Source organism: Pinus tabuliformis, chromosome 2_1 (assembly GCF_031772625.1).
Source record: "Pinus tabuliformis cultivar Carrire ecotype Pingquan chromosome 2_1, CPIR1, whole genome shotgun sequence".
In the NCBI taxonomy this organism is placed as follows: domain Eukaryota; kingdom Viridiplantae; phylum Streptophyta; class Pinopsida; order Pinales; family Pinaceae; genus Pinus; species Pinus tabuliformis.
In genome coordinates, this window is record NC_142299.1 from 584,237,488 (window position 1) to 584,253,367 (window position 15,880).

Consider the following 15,880-nt stretch of genomic DNA (forward strand, 5'->3'; position numbering starts at 1 on the left):
GATGATCTAGGACTTGTATGATGATGTGGCATCACCTACATTATCAACCTAGCCCTTGCGGGCAACCTACAAGGATCTTTGATTTGTTTGGAGACCCTGAGGACACTTGTGTGCCCCTAGGTGTCATTTGGAGCACCACAAGTTATTACAAGGGGAAAACCACTTGTCCATTGCTTTTAAGGGTCCTATTCTTCATTGTGACACCCATGGACCTCATTAGGCCTCTTAGAGGGCCCTACGACATGCATAGATTATTATTTGACCTCTTGAGAGGCTTAATTTTTCATTCATAAGCTAGTTTGGTGGGCTTGTCACCAAAGGGTTGTATTATTGGCACATTATTTGATTTTTGGGCTTATGTAAGCCAAGGAGGCTAATTCGAACTCCTAAGATGTGTATAAATACAAGTGAGGTAAGATCATTTCTCATCATCACTTTGGATTGGATCTCTCTCTTCTTTAGAGAATTTCACATTTTTTTTGGAGGATGAATTGGAGCTTTTATGGATGAATTTTGATGTATGGTTGTTGGTCTATCTTCTCTTGGAGCTTCTCTATTGTCATTTGTGAATGGCTGGATATACTCTATTGCATGTAAGTACGAAATTTTGATGTTATTCTTGTTACTTTTTGTCATATATGTTGGATTGGGATTTTCGCTGTTTTAGAGCTAATTGCTGCATGCAATCATTGCTTAATATTGTGGAATTGTCTCTATTATAACGTTCTCTCCATGTATGGGCCATGTGGTGTGAAAAAAATCTCCTAGGGGTAAAATTTGACCTTGATAAGCCATTCCTCTTGTGCATTTAAAGTATAAAAGCTGCAAGATTGCTTTCACTTGACCTAGAGGGTATGTGAAGTAATTTTGAGGCCTTTTTGATTGGAAACCAAGAAATCTTACACATAAACAACATAGACTCCATTCTCCCAAGGATTAAGGCACTGATCTACCAAGGGTGTTGGGAGAAAGGACCAACAACAACACAGATGCAGAGGGAGCTGCCGCACGGATGCGGCAGTGGTAGTGGCAGGGCCATAGGCAGCAGTACAGGATGCGATAGTGCAGAGGATGTTGGGTGGGGAGGCCTAGCATCAACATAGGTACTGGTGCTGTATAATCAGGGTAATGCTTAGTGTGGAGTATTACTAGAGCACAATCCTCGCTAAAAGGGAGTGTTGATTTGGGGTAGCATCGGATGTGCTCTAACCATGAAAATTGGTGGAGAGACTAAAGCACATGAGATCTCCAAGACCTAGATATGGTTTGGGCAAATTCTACCCAGTTAAGGAGATATTAAAATAATTAATATTTTAATGGAGTTCCTAAGTCTAAACTTAGGATAAATAAAATATTAATGGGTATTAATATAAAACTGGGTTAAAGGTTCTAAATGACATGGATCAAACCAAATCTAATCTTAGCCGTTGATTAGAGATGTAATCTTGACCGTTGAAGGACCAACAGGAAAACTATAAGAAGAGGCTTGAGGGTCAGTTGGAGAACACACCAGAGTGATCAATCATTCAATTTTCTAGAGCGGGGTTTGCTAAGAGAAATCGAATCAGTGATTAGTTTGCAGCGAGGGGCAGTGAGTACGAGACAAAGAGATAGAGATAGTGTTGAAAGACCGACATAGAGGCAAAGAGGCAGTGGCAGAAGCCAGAGGGAGCCACCAGAGGCTAGCGGAGACAACGCAGAGGCTAGGAAGGCCTGCGTCATCCACACAGAGGCTAGGAAGGCCTGCGTCATCCACGCAGAGGCTGCTGGAGTGACGTAGAGAGACAGAGAGGCTGTGTAGAGCCTCAGAGCGCTGACGCAGGGGGTTTTCAGGTTGATGCAGAGGCCAGGAGGGCTGATGCAGTGCTTCAGTTGTGCTGGAGAGGGTTTTGTGAGGTAGTTTTTTTGAATATCTGCTTCTGAATAGAGAGGTATTACTGCCGGATTATTTTCTCTGTCGGGTGAGCCGGTTTGGCACCAAGTTGTACTCAGATAGACTACATAATAAGATAACCCTCAGAATTGCTGCACCCGTTTTCTCATGTTGGGTTTTTCCGGGGACGAGTTGTCCAAAAATAACGGTGTCATTTGTGTGTTTGCTATTTCTTTGAACTATTGATCTGTAGATGGTTGAGACTGTATTGTGTTTATTTCAGTATTTATATGTTTAAATAATTAACAAGTAGAAGAAATAAACCAGAGAATATAGATAAAATTTCTAACGGGTAATACTTAGAAATTTCAACACCAAACCTCGTCAACCTCATGCATTACGTGAAGGACATTATCATGCTTTGCATTGGTACTTTCAAAGTGATATCCTTGGCACTCTTCTAGCTTTTCTGCACACTATATTTTGGCTGCATAATTTTATTCTTCTAATGTCTACTTTTCTTCTCCAATTTCACAGTGAAGGTTTGCTAGGTCTGACACTGTGCAAACCTTTCTCTGCGCTATTCCTTTTTATAATGTCTTGCCAATTTCATCAAGTGTCATGCCAATAACTTTGTATGGACATTCAGCTTGTCAGAAAAAGGCTGAGACCTCTGTGTCAACCCATTCATGGTCGATGCTACTAGGTCCTTCATTTCCATTGTATCATCATCTACTAGTTGGTCACTCACATTCTGATTGCATGTCATATAGTCCGTGATACTCATTGTCCTTCATGTTTAGTACTTACGACTAATTGTGCAAGTAATCTTGACCAATGTTTTTAAAACCGGAACCGGTGACCGAACCGGTCCACCTAGCTAACCGGTTTACCGACCGGAACCGGTCTAACCGGGACTGGTTTGGTCTAAACGAACCGGTTTTTAAAAAATACATTAAATAATTAATTTTTAATGAAAAAAAACTATTTTTAAGATGTAAAACCATGATTCCAAGCCAATAGAGACAAAATATGCAAAGTTTGCTCATTTATATACCATGCAAAGGTGAATATATCAAAATGGCACCGAGTGCAATACATATCATCGACAAAATAGCAAAATACATAGGAAATGAGGCTCTAAATGGCCTATAGAGTCCAAAAACCATGCTGCAAGCTATGAGGCCATTGGCCTACTACAAGTCTACAGTGTACACATGATCAATCATCAAGATCATCACCACTACTAGACACATGATCATCATCAGGAGCTACATAGACATCATCTGGTTCAGAGTCTGAGGATGCCTCTGCCTCATCTGCAACATCAGTATCAATGCCACCAATGACAATAGAAGTGGACCTAGTGGAAGCACGAGTTTGTCGACCTGCACGACTAGTGCCTTCCATTGGTTCCTTGCCTTTCCTTGATGCCGCTACTGATCCTGGTTCTGATGCCGCCACATAATCTGCCTCATCCTCCGCTAAAGCCATGTCGATATCAAAATCAGCCTCAAACACAGGATCTTCAGTCTCCTCCACCCATTCTGATGTTGGATCAATATCGTCCAACACAATGGGATCTAGATCAGGTGATTTGCTCATCATTTGGTTCCTCCTCAGTCGAAGGTTGTATTGCACAAAAACAAGATCATTTAACCGTTTTTGTTCCAAACGGTTTCTCTTCTTCGTGTGTATGCGCTCAAAAACAGACCAATTGCGCTCACAACCTGAAGCACTGCAAGTTTGACTGAGGACTCTAATTGCAAACCTTTGCAATTGAGGACACTGGCCACCAAATGACTCCCACCAATGTGCTGCAAAGAAAAAGACAATAATTAGTAACTTAGTTTATAATTTGAATTGTAAAGAACGTAAACAATTTTAGCTTGAAATGAAAAACAAAATGGAAATTGGAATTGCTTACCTGGTTGGTCCACATCTCTTGCCATCTTTGCCAAGTTTTTGCCAAAAGTACCACTTGCTTGATTGAAAATAGTAAGCTGTCTATGTATATCCAACTGGTCTACATGGTTAGGGACCATGCGCTCCAAGCAATCAATCAATCCAGCTCTGACCTCCCCATCATGCTGATCTCCTAGCCGATTTTTATAGTGATACCTTGGGTTCAAAAAATACCCGGCTGCATGTATAGGACGATGGAGTTGATTGTTCCATCTGTTATCAATGATCTCCCATATACGGCCATATTTAGCTAACCTGTCATTGTAAGCTGCCCGTATCTGCTCCTTTGCCTGATCCATAGCTTCATAAATGTAGCCCATGGCCAATCTTTCCCCATCCACCAACCTTAGCACCTTAACAAGGGGCTCGGTAATTTTCACAAGCTCTACAGACCTTTTCCAAAAATAAGTGTCTAACACTTTCTTTTTGGTGTCTTTTCCATCTGGTCTACGAGCCCACCGAGATTCAGACCATTCATCAGAGGAAAACATTTTCTGCAAGTTTCTATGTTGACCATTGAGACATTGCAACGTGAGGAAGTGAGTTGCAAATCTCGTAATTGCAGGCCTAACAAGCTCTTTGCCTCCAGTGTGTTTCCTCATTAGGCTCAATACCCATGAGTGGTTGTAAATGTATTTTGTAATGCACTTGGCATGCTCTACAGTGTTTTTTACCCACTCCACCTTGCCTATATCCTCAAGCATGAGGTCTATGCAATGTGCAGCACATGGAGTCCAAAATATGGTCTTATATTTGGCCTCAAGCATCTTTCCAGCAAGAACATAGTTTGAGGCATTATCAGTGATGACCTGCACAACATGCTGCTCCCCAACTTCCTGAATAATGTTATCCAAAAGCTCAAATAGAAGGCTTGCATCCTTTACCCTATCAGATGCATCAACTGATTTAAAAAACATGGTTCCTTGAGGGCAAGAAACAAGGAAATTAATGATAGTGCGGTTCTTTCCATCGGTCCATCCATCTGACATAATGGAACAACCTGTTTTGACCCATGACTCTCTAAACTCAGTCAAATACTCATCAATGGAAGATATCTCTTTTTGCAAAAGAGCTCCCCTCAAGTCATGCATACTAGGGCCTTTGAAGCCCTTTCCTGCAGCTATAACAGAGTCCCACATAGCTTGGTAATAAGGTGAGCGAGAAGCATTAAATGGGATATCTGAATCATACCACCATCTAGCAATGTATTGGTGAGAAGTTTCTTTGCATTGTTTTTTCCAATGCTGATCCAAAGTGGGTTGAGAACTTGGCTGGGAGGAAGTGGCTGTGGGATTAGATTTAGAAGAAGCAATGGTGGCAGAAGATGAGAAATAACTTTGGATGTTTTGTCTCTTTGGTCCTCTTGATGGTTGGCCAACTCCAACAGAAGGATGAACATAGTGAAAGGGGTCATTGGTGGAAGGGATAGAAGTGGAGTCTTGAATCTCATAATCATCATACCCACTCTCTTTCATGGCTTCTAATAATTCCCTCTTCCTTGCAATTTCATCTTGGATGGCCTTCTCCCTAGCCTTATCCTCATAAAATTTTTCAAGCTTGGCAATGTATTCTGCCCTAATAGGACCTAACAGTTCTTTTGGTGCATCACATGGCTTTACTTGGCCTCTTACCCCAGCCAAGTGTTGTTTCAACCTAAGAATACCCCCACCTCCAATAGATTTATGGCATAATTTGCATATCATTTTTCCATCAATTACATCACAATGAACCCATGCACTGTCCTTTCCTTTTGGAGCCATGTTTGCTTGAAATAATAACAATTTGCAAAGAAATCTGCCATTTAAAAAAAAAATTGCAGCTAAGGAACATGGAAAACCAATGATAAATGTAGGAAAAAAAATGCACATGCAAGCTAAAAAATTTGATAGCATAGAGCTAGAGAGTTCATAGGCTTAGCATAGCATAGATGATAGATCATTGAAATGAGAAGTTTATAGCACAAAAAAATTAATTCATGGACAGCAGACCCAAATGAGGAATTATCAAGTGCAAATCCTTACCTGGAAATGCAAAGTAGCTCCCTTAGCCTCCTCTTGATGATGGCAACTCCACTGACAGCTACACACTATCTCCAAAATAGCTCCAACTCCAACTCCAAGATGACTACTTCAGCAAAAACTCCACACTCTCCAAGCTCACAAACAAACTCACAAACACTCACAAACACTCCAAATCAGTTGTGTGAGACAAATGAGGGTGAGAGGGGTGTCTTATAGCAATTGTGAGGGTCTTTTTGGAGGGAAAATCCCTTTCCCTCACCCCCAAAAACCCTAAACCGCCCTCAGCTGCCATAAACCCGCCGCTTTTTACCTTTACCGGCGGCCTGTCCCTAAACCGGCCGGTTTAGGACGGAACCGGCCGGTTAGCAAAAAACCGGCCGGTTAGGACCTAAACCGGCCGGTTTTGACCGGTTAGGTCAAAAATCTGGGCAAATAGGGGTGCTGACCGGGTTTTTTCACCGGTTCTGACCGGTGAGCCTCCTAACCGGCCGGTTAGGCCGGTAACCGGTCAGACCGGAACGGTTTTGAATACTATGATCTTGACTATTTTGATGTCATTTATATTTTATTTACGCTCTCTGTCCTCTGAATCCGAGGATTAATATGATCATCTTCTGACTAGTTCAAGATGTATTGTGCATGTTCATCTTGGGCCTTGAACTTCTCCATTTCTCTTGTATCAGTTAGTGTCATCTCATTGCCTTCAAGTTTCAGTTACTTCTGCTTTGGCAAAACATTTTATATTCTGAATTTCCACATTGAATAGTTCTTCCCATCAAGCTTCACTTTAGAAAGAGAAAAGTTGGAAGAGGATGCCATAGCTCTCTCTTGCTCAGCAGATCCCTTATGTGGCAGCAACCAACTTCCAATCTCAGTTTTTGAGGATTGATCCCAGACAATATTCACTGTGCTACTTTAATACCAGTTGCTATATATTCAGCAGATTGAAAAGCTTTCCCACAAAAACCTTCAGTCTCAACTGCACCAGCTTTTGATGCCGTTTGAGAAATCTGTGTGTTGGAATAGTGCACAGCACATTTTCCAAGGCAAAGGAACAACAATGCTGTTATCGCCCTGTCAATCACACCCAACTCTCTGATACCACTCCAGGAATTTTGTACTATAGATCTACTCTAAAACAATGCACCTCTTTTGCAGATTGGCACTGCAACAGAATCTGCACTAGTCTTTTCCATACGATATCAATCACACAGAACTGTGCTTAAGAGTATGATGACTTCCACCCACAATAATAGATTAATACTTTGTGAGTTTAACAATCAAGCACTTAAGCAAGCTGCAAAAAAAACTATATAAAAAAACAATAAACTTAAGAAATTTGTCAAACAGACTCAAAGGATTGGTACACCGGAGATTGCAGGAGCCCAGCTTGGTTAACTATAAGACTGCAAAGTATAGAAATAGAATACAGTTTCCACTAATTGCTTATTTTGACTCTATACAACTCTCTGGCCCAGACAAGAATTCTTGCAGCTCCAACGGCTCACAAATGATTACAACCCCTCTAAGTTACCAGGATTTGGATCTGGATATGGATCCACCAGTTTTCTGAAAAGCCAGGATCTGGATATGACAAAAACTAACAATATAAATATATTTCTATAATTTTTACTAATTTTTTGACATAAAATATATATATCTATATATATATATATATATATATATATATATATATATATATATATATAAATATGCAATTTTGTAAATATATAACATAGATATATGTAAAATTTATAATACTGATATTTAATAATATATAACTTATATACACAATCTAAGTTGTCATAGTTATTAATACATACATATATATATATATATATATATATAATACATAACTTATATGATTTCATTATAATAATAATAAGAAGTAGTAGTAGTAGTTATCCTGTATAATATATAACTTATGTAACTCCATTATTAATTTAATAATATATAATAACTATATTAATAACAAAACTATATAACTATAATAATAATAATAATAATAATAGTACATAACTATATTAATACTGCAAGTTAATATAGTACTTATATAAATTGCTCCTTTGCTATTGAGAGGTCAAGGGTTCAATACTCTTGACATCCTTGGGGTCAGGGTCTGTGGTTGAGCTGGCAGGAATTGATCTCTTTGGGTTGATCTACTTGGTACAAATATTCTGTGGCTGTAGTGATCTCTGATCTCTTGATCTACCTGGTACAAATATTCTGTGGCTGTAGTGATCTCTGATCTCTGGGGTCCGTGAACCACAAAAAAAACTTATATTACTTGCTAACTGAATAAATAACTTATATGATAAGAAAGTTAGAAGATTTGAACTTGCACTGACCAGGACATGAACCTTAGGTGTCGCAAGTCCCACTTGCATCACTGTTGCATCCTGCAAACCTGGGAGTGCTTACCATGCATTTCAGTTTCCCCTGCGGCTAACATTATTTATTGAAATTGAATATGTATATCCAGAGCCAACTTATTTTGATTGGCATGGCCACTTAAGTACCATCAGAATATTTCTACAGAATGAAGTGAGTGTTGAAATAGATTGATTGAGCTTGAAGGGAAGCTTCAATCATGGATGTTCCCAAATGGACTGACATGCAGTGCGAAAATATTGTCTTTTGCTGAAAGCTGTAAGCGTAAGCAGTTGAATGCAGTGTTGGTCCCGTAAATAGGTTTTACATTTTCAGAAACATCCTGGGTGGATCTCGATGGATCCGTATCTGATATGTGGATCCACAGATCCAACCTCTGAGCTTAATGGCTCTGGTAACATAGCAATCCCTGGATCATAAGTTTACAACATTCTAGCTCACAATACACCTGACCATTCATAAGGTCATTAGCGTCAAATGGACGAGGAGATTGCATGCATATATATATATATTTATTTATATATATATATATATATATATATATATGTATGTATAATATTATATTTTATCAAAGATCAAAGTAGGCTACGTCCTCCACTCAGTTTCTATAAAATTTGATTGGCGCCAAACTATTTTTTGATTAAAGTTGACCAGGTCATGGATTAAATTTGATCCAGTGTTCCATGGGGATGCGCCCCCCAGGGTGGGGGACGCGCTTCCTCGCTCCGCCACGCTCCCGAGATGGGGAAACCCCTGGGGAAATGTTCCCCCATGTCCCCTCTTTTTGTGAAACTCTAGGAAATTTCGGGGGGATGCTTTTTTGGTGCAAAACGTGTCTCTCTTGTGGGGGGGACGAGGGGATGCAAGAGGGATGCAGGTCCAAATTTTTTCACTAATAACAATTAAAAACATAACAAATTAAAAATATTACAAACTTAATTATGGCTTCATGCAGCAAATGGATGCATAGGACCAGTCACTGGAGCATCAACACACTCCACGATGCTCATTAGTTATTTGATCATCATGTTCATTTCTTTTAGATGCTTTTCATTGTTCTAGTTTTGAACATTTGACTCTAGATACTGATGACTGAGTCCTTGGCTCTCTTAATATCTATTATTTAGTACTTTTTGAGAAATTTACTAGTATTTCACTGCTCTCTATGTTTACTTTTAGTTTAATATTCTATGGCTAGTTTAGACTTCAGCGTAATGTCATTGTCGTATGCTGAATCTACTTTTCAATGTGCATTGCGTAATTTCAATTGTCAAATGATGAATTTAATTAAGATGTACCTTGCATAATATTAATGCCCATTGTCAAATGATGAATTTAGATGGAACATTGATAATGTCAAATGGTAGATTCAATTTAGTAATTTATTTTTAGATTTACATTGATGATTGCATAAATGTCAAAAGATAATTCTGATTCATAAGTCTAATAGAAAATGTTGATCATATTTAGATGTACATTTCATAATTATTAAGATTTACTATTTACTAATTTAGTTATTGACATATTGTTGGGATTTTATTTTTTATTTTTATATATTAAATTTTTAATAATTTTATAATTTGTATGACTTTGACATCCCCCGTTTCCCCGAAATTTCCCTAAATTTTGGGGTTGCTTATATACGTCCCCCTTGTGCATATCCCCACTCCCGAGTTTCCCCGTCTCGGAAACTCGGTGGAACATTGATTTGATCAACTCAAATCTTTATCATTGATCCAATCCATGCCAACTCTTCTCCACCATGGCAATGGCATCTTCTATGCCAAAACTGTCAAATGCCACAAGAAGCATTTGACTAAAGCTGATCTATGTTCAAGAAGCTTCCATCGGGTGCACACCAATCTTGTCCTTGAACCTGCACCTGTGCTGTTGCAATTAACTTCTGAAGATGATTTTCCATTCGGCTTTTAAACACAAACAACAGTCTTCAGTGCTCAAACCCTTGAAAACCTTCTTGGCTCCTATGTTTCGAAAAACATACCTGCAGCCCGCCTAATTAAGTCCTTATAAAGTTTAGACAGTGTGGGTTGGACTGCTACATTTGAGTTCTTCCATCTCTCCAACTTACTTTGTTCTCTGCAGGGGGGAGTTTTCGGTTGAGTAGGTTTGTATAGATTTAATTTCTTTATATGTTTTGGGAGGTTTGCCTTGTGGTACTATAAAATGGTGATCATTATTTGTCCTTTTGACTGCTTTGGGTTATCCTAGGACATCGATATAGTTAATTTGTTGCACCAAACTCTTGATCTATGTAGAAAATAATTCCTTGCTGCTAGCAGGGAATGTATGGCTGATATGAGATTATTGTGACAGTGGAAAGCAGAATAATGTACTTCGTCATAGTGTAGCTTGAAGTAATCAGATGAACTAGTTATATAGCAGGCATGCATAACGATTATTGTAGGCCAGCTTCCTTACGGGAACAAAAAATGGAACATATGCAATAATTGAGTTAGTTTAAATTAGCATCAAACATTCTCTTGTTGATGAAAAAAGAGTGTTGAAAGGCATGAATTTGTATATGATATAAATTTGCATTATAAATTGTGACCTGCCACTAGATTGGGACGGGAAACATTGAAGATTTGATGAGTTTTGTAGTTTGAAACAATGCATTGTACCCCCTACTTACAATATACATTTTACCTTTGCTGTTGTGCAAATGCCAAAGACACTAACTTCATCGAGGACACCTCTTTCAGCTGGTTATGCTCTTGGGATATTACGTCAAAATAAGGTATGTATGCTTTTATATTTCCATCATGAGCTTGAGGTCTAAAAGTGTCAACTGTTTTTTTCTTCAGAAGCATTGAACAGATCTTCAGCTTAGAAGTGCTTTTGATGGATTTTGCATTTTGAAGTATCTTTTGAACTGATTAATATGTAGAGATAGTTGTTGTTGTACAAAATGCTAGTTATGATATCATATTGGTGCACCAATGTTTTGAGTACCTGACTCTTACGGTCACACTATAAGGGCCATATGGCTTAGAAGTGCATCCTAGCTGTATGTTATTTGTAATTTTTAAAATTTTGTTCACAAAATGATTTTTTTTCAAGCTTATGTTTAAGTGACTTCTTTTTTATATTGCAGTTACACTTGAATCCTGTGCATGCAGCTGTGCAGCTCCGACCACTCATGAGTTATGTGGAGAAAGGAGAAGAGAGTACTAAAAAGAATCGCAAAGGTACTGGCTATGATGAAGAAATGGCTGATGCAGATGAAGAAAATGAGGAAGAACCTCCAGAAGCCAAACCAAAAATGGTTCCTTTGCAAGTGGGTATTAGAGTAATTCCTTTATTTCTCCTTTTCCAAGAAAAAGAGAAGATTTGTATTATAAATTTCAAAATTTTACAATGCTGGGTCCTGCAAGGTTGGGCAAATCAATAATAGAGCACTCAACTGGATGGCAAACCAGACCAATTATATCATTTTTCTCCTTCCTTTAACTGCAGTTACAGTAAAATCTGGCATTTTTAGGCTTGCTGTAGTTTGTACATTATATACTTTCTTATAGGAAGACTTCCAAGATCAGACTTTTTGACAGGCATGGATTTGTAAACTATAAGAGCAGCATATTGTCAAAATGGCTATCTGTCTTGAGTTTTACAAGAAGGCCTTTTACTAAACTAACATAACTATCACAGGTAGAGACCATGTAAAACTTGAGAAATTTCAATGAACTCGCTATGGGCAGCAATTTCATAAGGTCTGAGCTGTGACATTGCTGTTGTTATTGGCACCATGATGCTAGGAATCCTTTTTACCAGTAGGATAAAGTTCCCATGGATTGAATGTTATTCATTCTGAATAGTATTTGAAGCTTGCACATTTCCTGTCTACTTGACCACCATGGTTTTTCATACTACTTTTGATGCTCCATGAAACACAGCTCCTTTCCTCCAATTTTTCATTATCTTCAAAACTGCCTCTGCTTGTATTTTCTAAATCTTTGCCAGCTTCACAAGTTGGTTTTGGTCTTGACTGAGTGCCTCAGATTGAATGCCACTTATATGTGTTGAGACTCTGTTGCAATGTCATTTAAAATATCTACTGCTTGTTCTTTCATTTCTCTGATAACAGGAACACACACTTGGAATGTTGGGTGGTGCTTGGATTTCCTGTCTCAATTGGGTTATTGGTTCATGCCTACTGCATTGCTCCACACAAAGTCTCAAGATTCCCTTGCCTTTCAAATTGTGCCTATTGTCCTGTCCGCTATGGCTTTCAAGTTTCAATAGACCATCAGCGAGAAGGAGAGTCTACAGAGAACATAAAACCAATGCATTTTCCTAAGGCAAGCTGCCATATAACAATTGTCCTGCCTATATCAATGCAGGAACTGTAATGCTGGTGTGAGTTAATCCTCCACACAAACCTCTTGTTCCTTTCCTTCATTAAATTGTGCTGTGAACCAGAAAGTTGGGATTCACTGATAACTTAAAGAAACACACCCTAAGATCAGCAGCTTACCACATAGCATGGACTTTGTCTTATGTGCCAGGTTTGAGGGTTATCTATCCTGACATATTTGGCTGGCATTTGTACCTAACATCATCGTCTTTTGACATGCCACTAGGTTGGGGCAGACTACAGCAAGAATGCAACCTTGGTGGACTGCTAATTCTCCATCAAAATCACCCATGAACCAAAGCCTTGTTGATGAGTCTAGATTACAAATCTTCAAAATTTGAATAAGGGCAGACACTTCTGCTTTTTCTGTTGGAAGCAATCCCTAGGTCCAAACAGAAGGCTGTCAGGAGATTCCCTTCTGAATCACAGCTAATCCCTCTCTCTGCTTTATTGGATTATCCTCTCCAGCCCTATCAAACTTTGTAAGTGTCTAACCTGTGAGGCAATAGATCTGTTGAAGATCTTCATGAGATGGCCTCACATTAGCATCCCTTCAACAGTTGGGTTTTAATGTCAATGGTCATATTTTACAGTTCATGCTTAGCATTAAATTTTTTCTGTTATAGAAGAATGCTGGTATATATCTATTATCTATAAATGTATTGTTTTGCTTTTTACATATTCTTCTTAACAAACAACACTACAGACAAAATATTACATGTGTGGTTGCTTGCATCTTTTTGCTAGAGATTTACAGCCACTGTGGTTTCTTTTATAACACTGGAGGTAATTATGTGTACTAATTGCTCAGCGGGAATAGTATAATCCTTTTGTTGCATGTGAAATTTGTGTTGATGATCACAGGTTGCAAAACAATTCTTAATACAATTTAAAAACGATGATTTTGTTAGCTTTTTCTTGCAAATTTATCTTTCTATATGAATGAACCTTGATAATTTTTTCGAGAACATTTCATATAGAATGTTCAAATGCTGAATTTGTCTAACTCTTGATACCTTTCTTGTATTTTTATTTAGATAGGAGCGTGATTCAAGATACCTTGAACACTATTGTATTCTATATATTTTTTTTAAGGGTTGTACTGATCATTTTGTCAGCAATTAACTGTATTACAGGTCCCTTCTTCAATTATCTTTAGCTTGATCCTAATTAATGAGCTGAATATATCATAAATGGTGCAGGTTGAGCTGAAGAAAGAAACAGAACGCCAAGAGCAAATGAGATTACAGTCACATGCATACTTGAAGAAGTTAGACGAGGCAGAGGTAGGCAAATTTATATATTTTACATGAGCAAAAAGAAAAGCTTGATTTGATAGTGTTGTTCTTGAAAACAGCTTTGAATAAAAGTAATTTGTACTACTTTGTAATTTGGCATTAAGGTTTTTAGCATACTGGGTATAAAGATATATATCTTCTAGATATTGGAATTGTGCTAATTAATAAGATCCCTAAGAGGGAAACAGATTGAATGAAACCACGAGAAAACCCTAAAAATGCAATAAATGGAGAAAATAACAGCACTAGGGCAGTGCACTTAGAGAGAAAAGATACCGTAGCAGTGCACTTCTTAGAGGAAAAAAACAACCTAGTACAAGTATGTGAGAGAGGGAAATCTGCAATAACAGCCATGACAACCCCAACGTGACAGTGCTAGACCTGATCGTAAGTGCACTAGAGAGAGAATCACCAAACACGAGGAATCAAGCCATGAACAATAGAGAATACCAAAGATGTAAGTGCCCTTAGGCAAAAATCGATTTAATAAATAATGATCCCCATAGGCAAAGGAATGGTCAAGATAGATCACAAGATGATGATAAAAATGACTATTGAGAGTGTATTTATACTCAATTCAAGAGGTATGGTGTCCTCCGGGAGAGGGATTATGAGCCCACATAACAACTTGACCAGGTTAGCTTTAACCAAAACCTAGTATTATAATATGGGCTTGTCGTAGGCTGTATATATATATATATTGTTGAATTTGTAACTATGGTCGGTCTTCATAATGTACATTTGGTCACTTGTTGTAATTGTATTTATCATTGTAAATCATATTTATAAATGCTCGAGTCGAAGGAAAGTTTATTTTGAGGAAAATTTGAATTTTTGAAATGTAAATTTTGGCTCCGAAAGTGACAAGTCGGCTTCTGTCAAAGTCAAGCTGGCCCTGGCCAAGAGACATCCATTCACACAAGACAGAGTACTATATAAAGGCAACTCAACCTCCATTTGGGCATTCAATTCTCTCACACAAGACAGTTTCTCGACAAGTAAGTGAAGGACAAGAAGGAAGAAATAGGAGTAATATGAAGGACGAGATCTCTCTTTTCTCTCTCTTGCAACTCACACGTGTGGATTGATCTATCTCTCTCTATGGTTCCCATTTTTTTGGAGCAACTGTTGCAGGGGGGCAAAATTTTTGGGTAACTAAGACAACTGTTGCAGGGCCAAAATTTCTGGGGCAACTGGATATTTCAGGAGGGCTGAAATTCTGGGTCAGACAGACAGAGCGAATTGCAGAATCAGATTGGGTGACTTGACTTGGAGGAGAAGACTAGGTTTGACCATAGGTCTAGTTGTGTCTCTCATTGAATAGGGAGAATTTCTCTATTGAAAAGGTTGCTGGGTTTTTCTCCGTTGTGGGTTTTCCTAAAGTAAATCTTGTCTTCTTTTGTGCATTGTGATCTCTACTGTTCTTTATGGTTGAATTTCTGAATTATAATTGCTGAATGATATATTGGAATAAGTTAAAAGAATATCAAAAAGTAATTATGAGAATTTCAGATATATTGTGCTAACCTTAATTGCACTAAGATATATAAAGTAAAGATTTTTATAATCATCGTTTAAATTTATATAACTTATTTATTCATCATGATATAATTATATATAATAATATATAAATCTTGATATATTTATAAAAATAAGTTATATAGTTTAATGATTGGATTTTTAGATTTATAAAGGTATATAATATATAATAAATATTAAAATTATTTAATATTTTTATTACTATATGAAAGTTATACTATATAATAAAAATATAATTTAAAATATTCTATATACAATTTGCCAAACTTTATGTCGAATTTTATAATCCGATATTTTTTTTTTGAATTTCAAGGTGGTCGAAGTCGAACACGAACTTGAACCAGGTGACTTAGGTTTTAACTATAGACCAACTAGAAAGGTGTCCTCTTTGCATTGACTTCAACACAAAGAAAGCTGG

General features: G+C 37.8%; 2 protein-coding genes across 2 annotated transcripts in view; one reads left to right on the plus strand and one right to left on the minus strand.

The window, feature by feature from the left end:
* LOC149201820 (SIN-like family protein) overlaps positions 1-15,880 on the plus strand; it is a 193,872-nt gene that overhangs the window by 68,105 nt on the left and 109,887 nt on the right. Inside the window, exons 4-6 of the mRNA XM_089403024.1 lie at positions 10,943-11,008; positions 11,366-11,548; positions 13,828-13,911. Coding sequence (XP_089259150.1) covers positions 10,943-11,008; positions 11,366-11,548; positions 13,828-13,911 — 333 coding nt within the window. The remainder of the gene's footprint in view (positions 1-10,942; positions 11,009-11,365; positions 11,549-13,827; positions 13,912-15,880) is intronic.
* Positions 2,790-6,331, minus strand: LOC149201821 (uncharacterized). The gene is made up of 2 exons (XM_089403022.1): positions 3,801-6,331; positions 2,790-3,690 (listed from the first exon to the last, which is right to left on the minus strand). The coding sequence occupies exons 1-2, from the start codon at positions 5,728-5,730 to the stop codon at positions 3,095-3,097; spliced, it is 2,526 nt and encodes an 841-aa protein (XP_089259148.1). The 5' UTR covers positions 5,731-6,331; the 3' UTR covers positions 2,790-3,094.

What these genes read in the sequence shown, in the direction of transcription:
- LOC149201821 (XM_089403022.1), bottom strand. Translation starts at nt 5,730, where the DNA reads ATGCTATCAAATTTTTTAGCTTGCATGTGCATTTTTTTTCCTACATTT. An exon ending in AAGAGATGTGGACCAACCAG is followed by an intron (nt 3,691 to 3,800) that starts GTAAGCAATTCC and finishes TTTTCTTTGCAG; the next exon opens with CACATTGGTGGGAGTCATTT.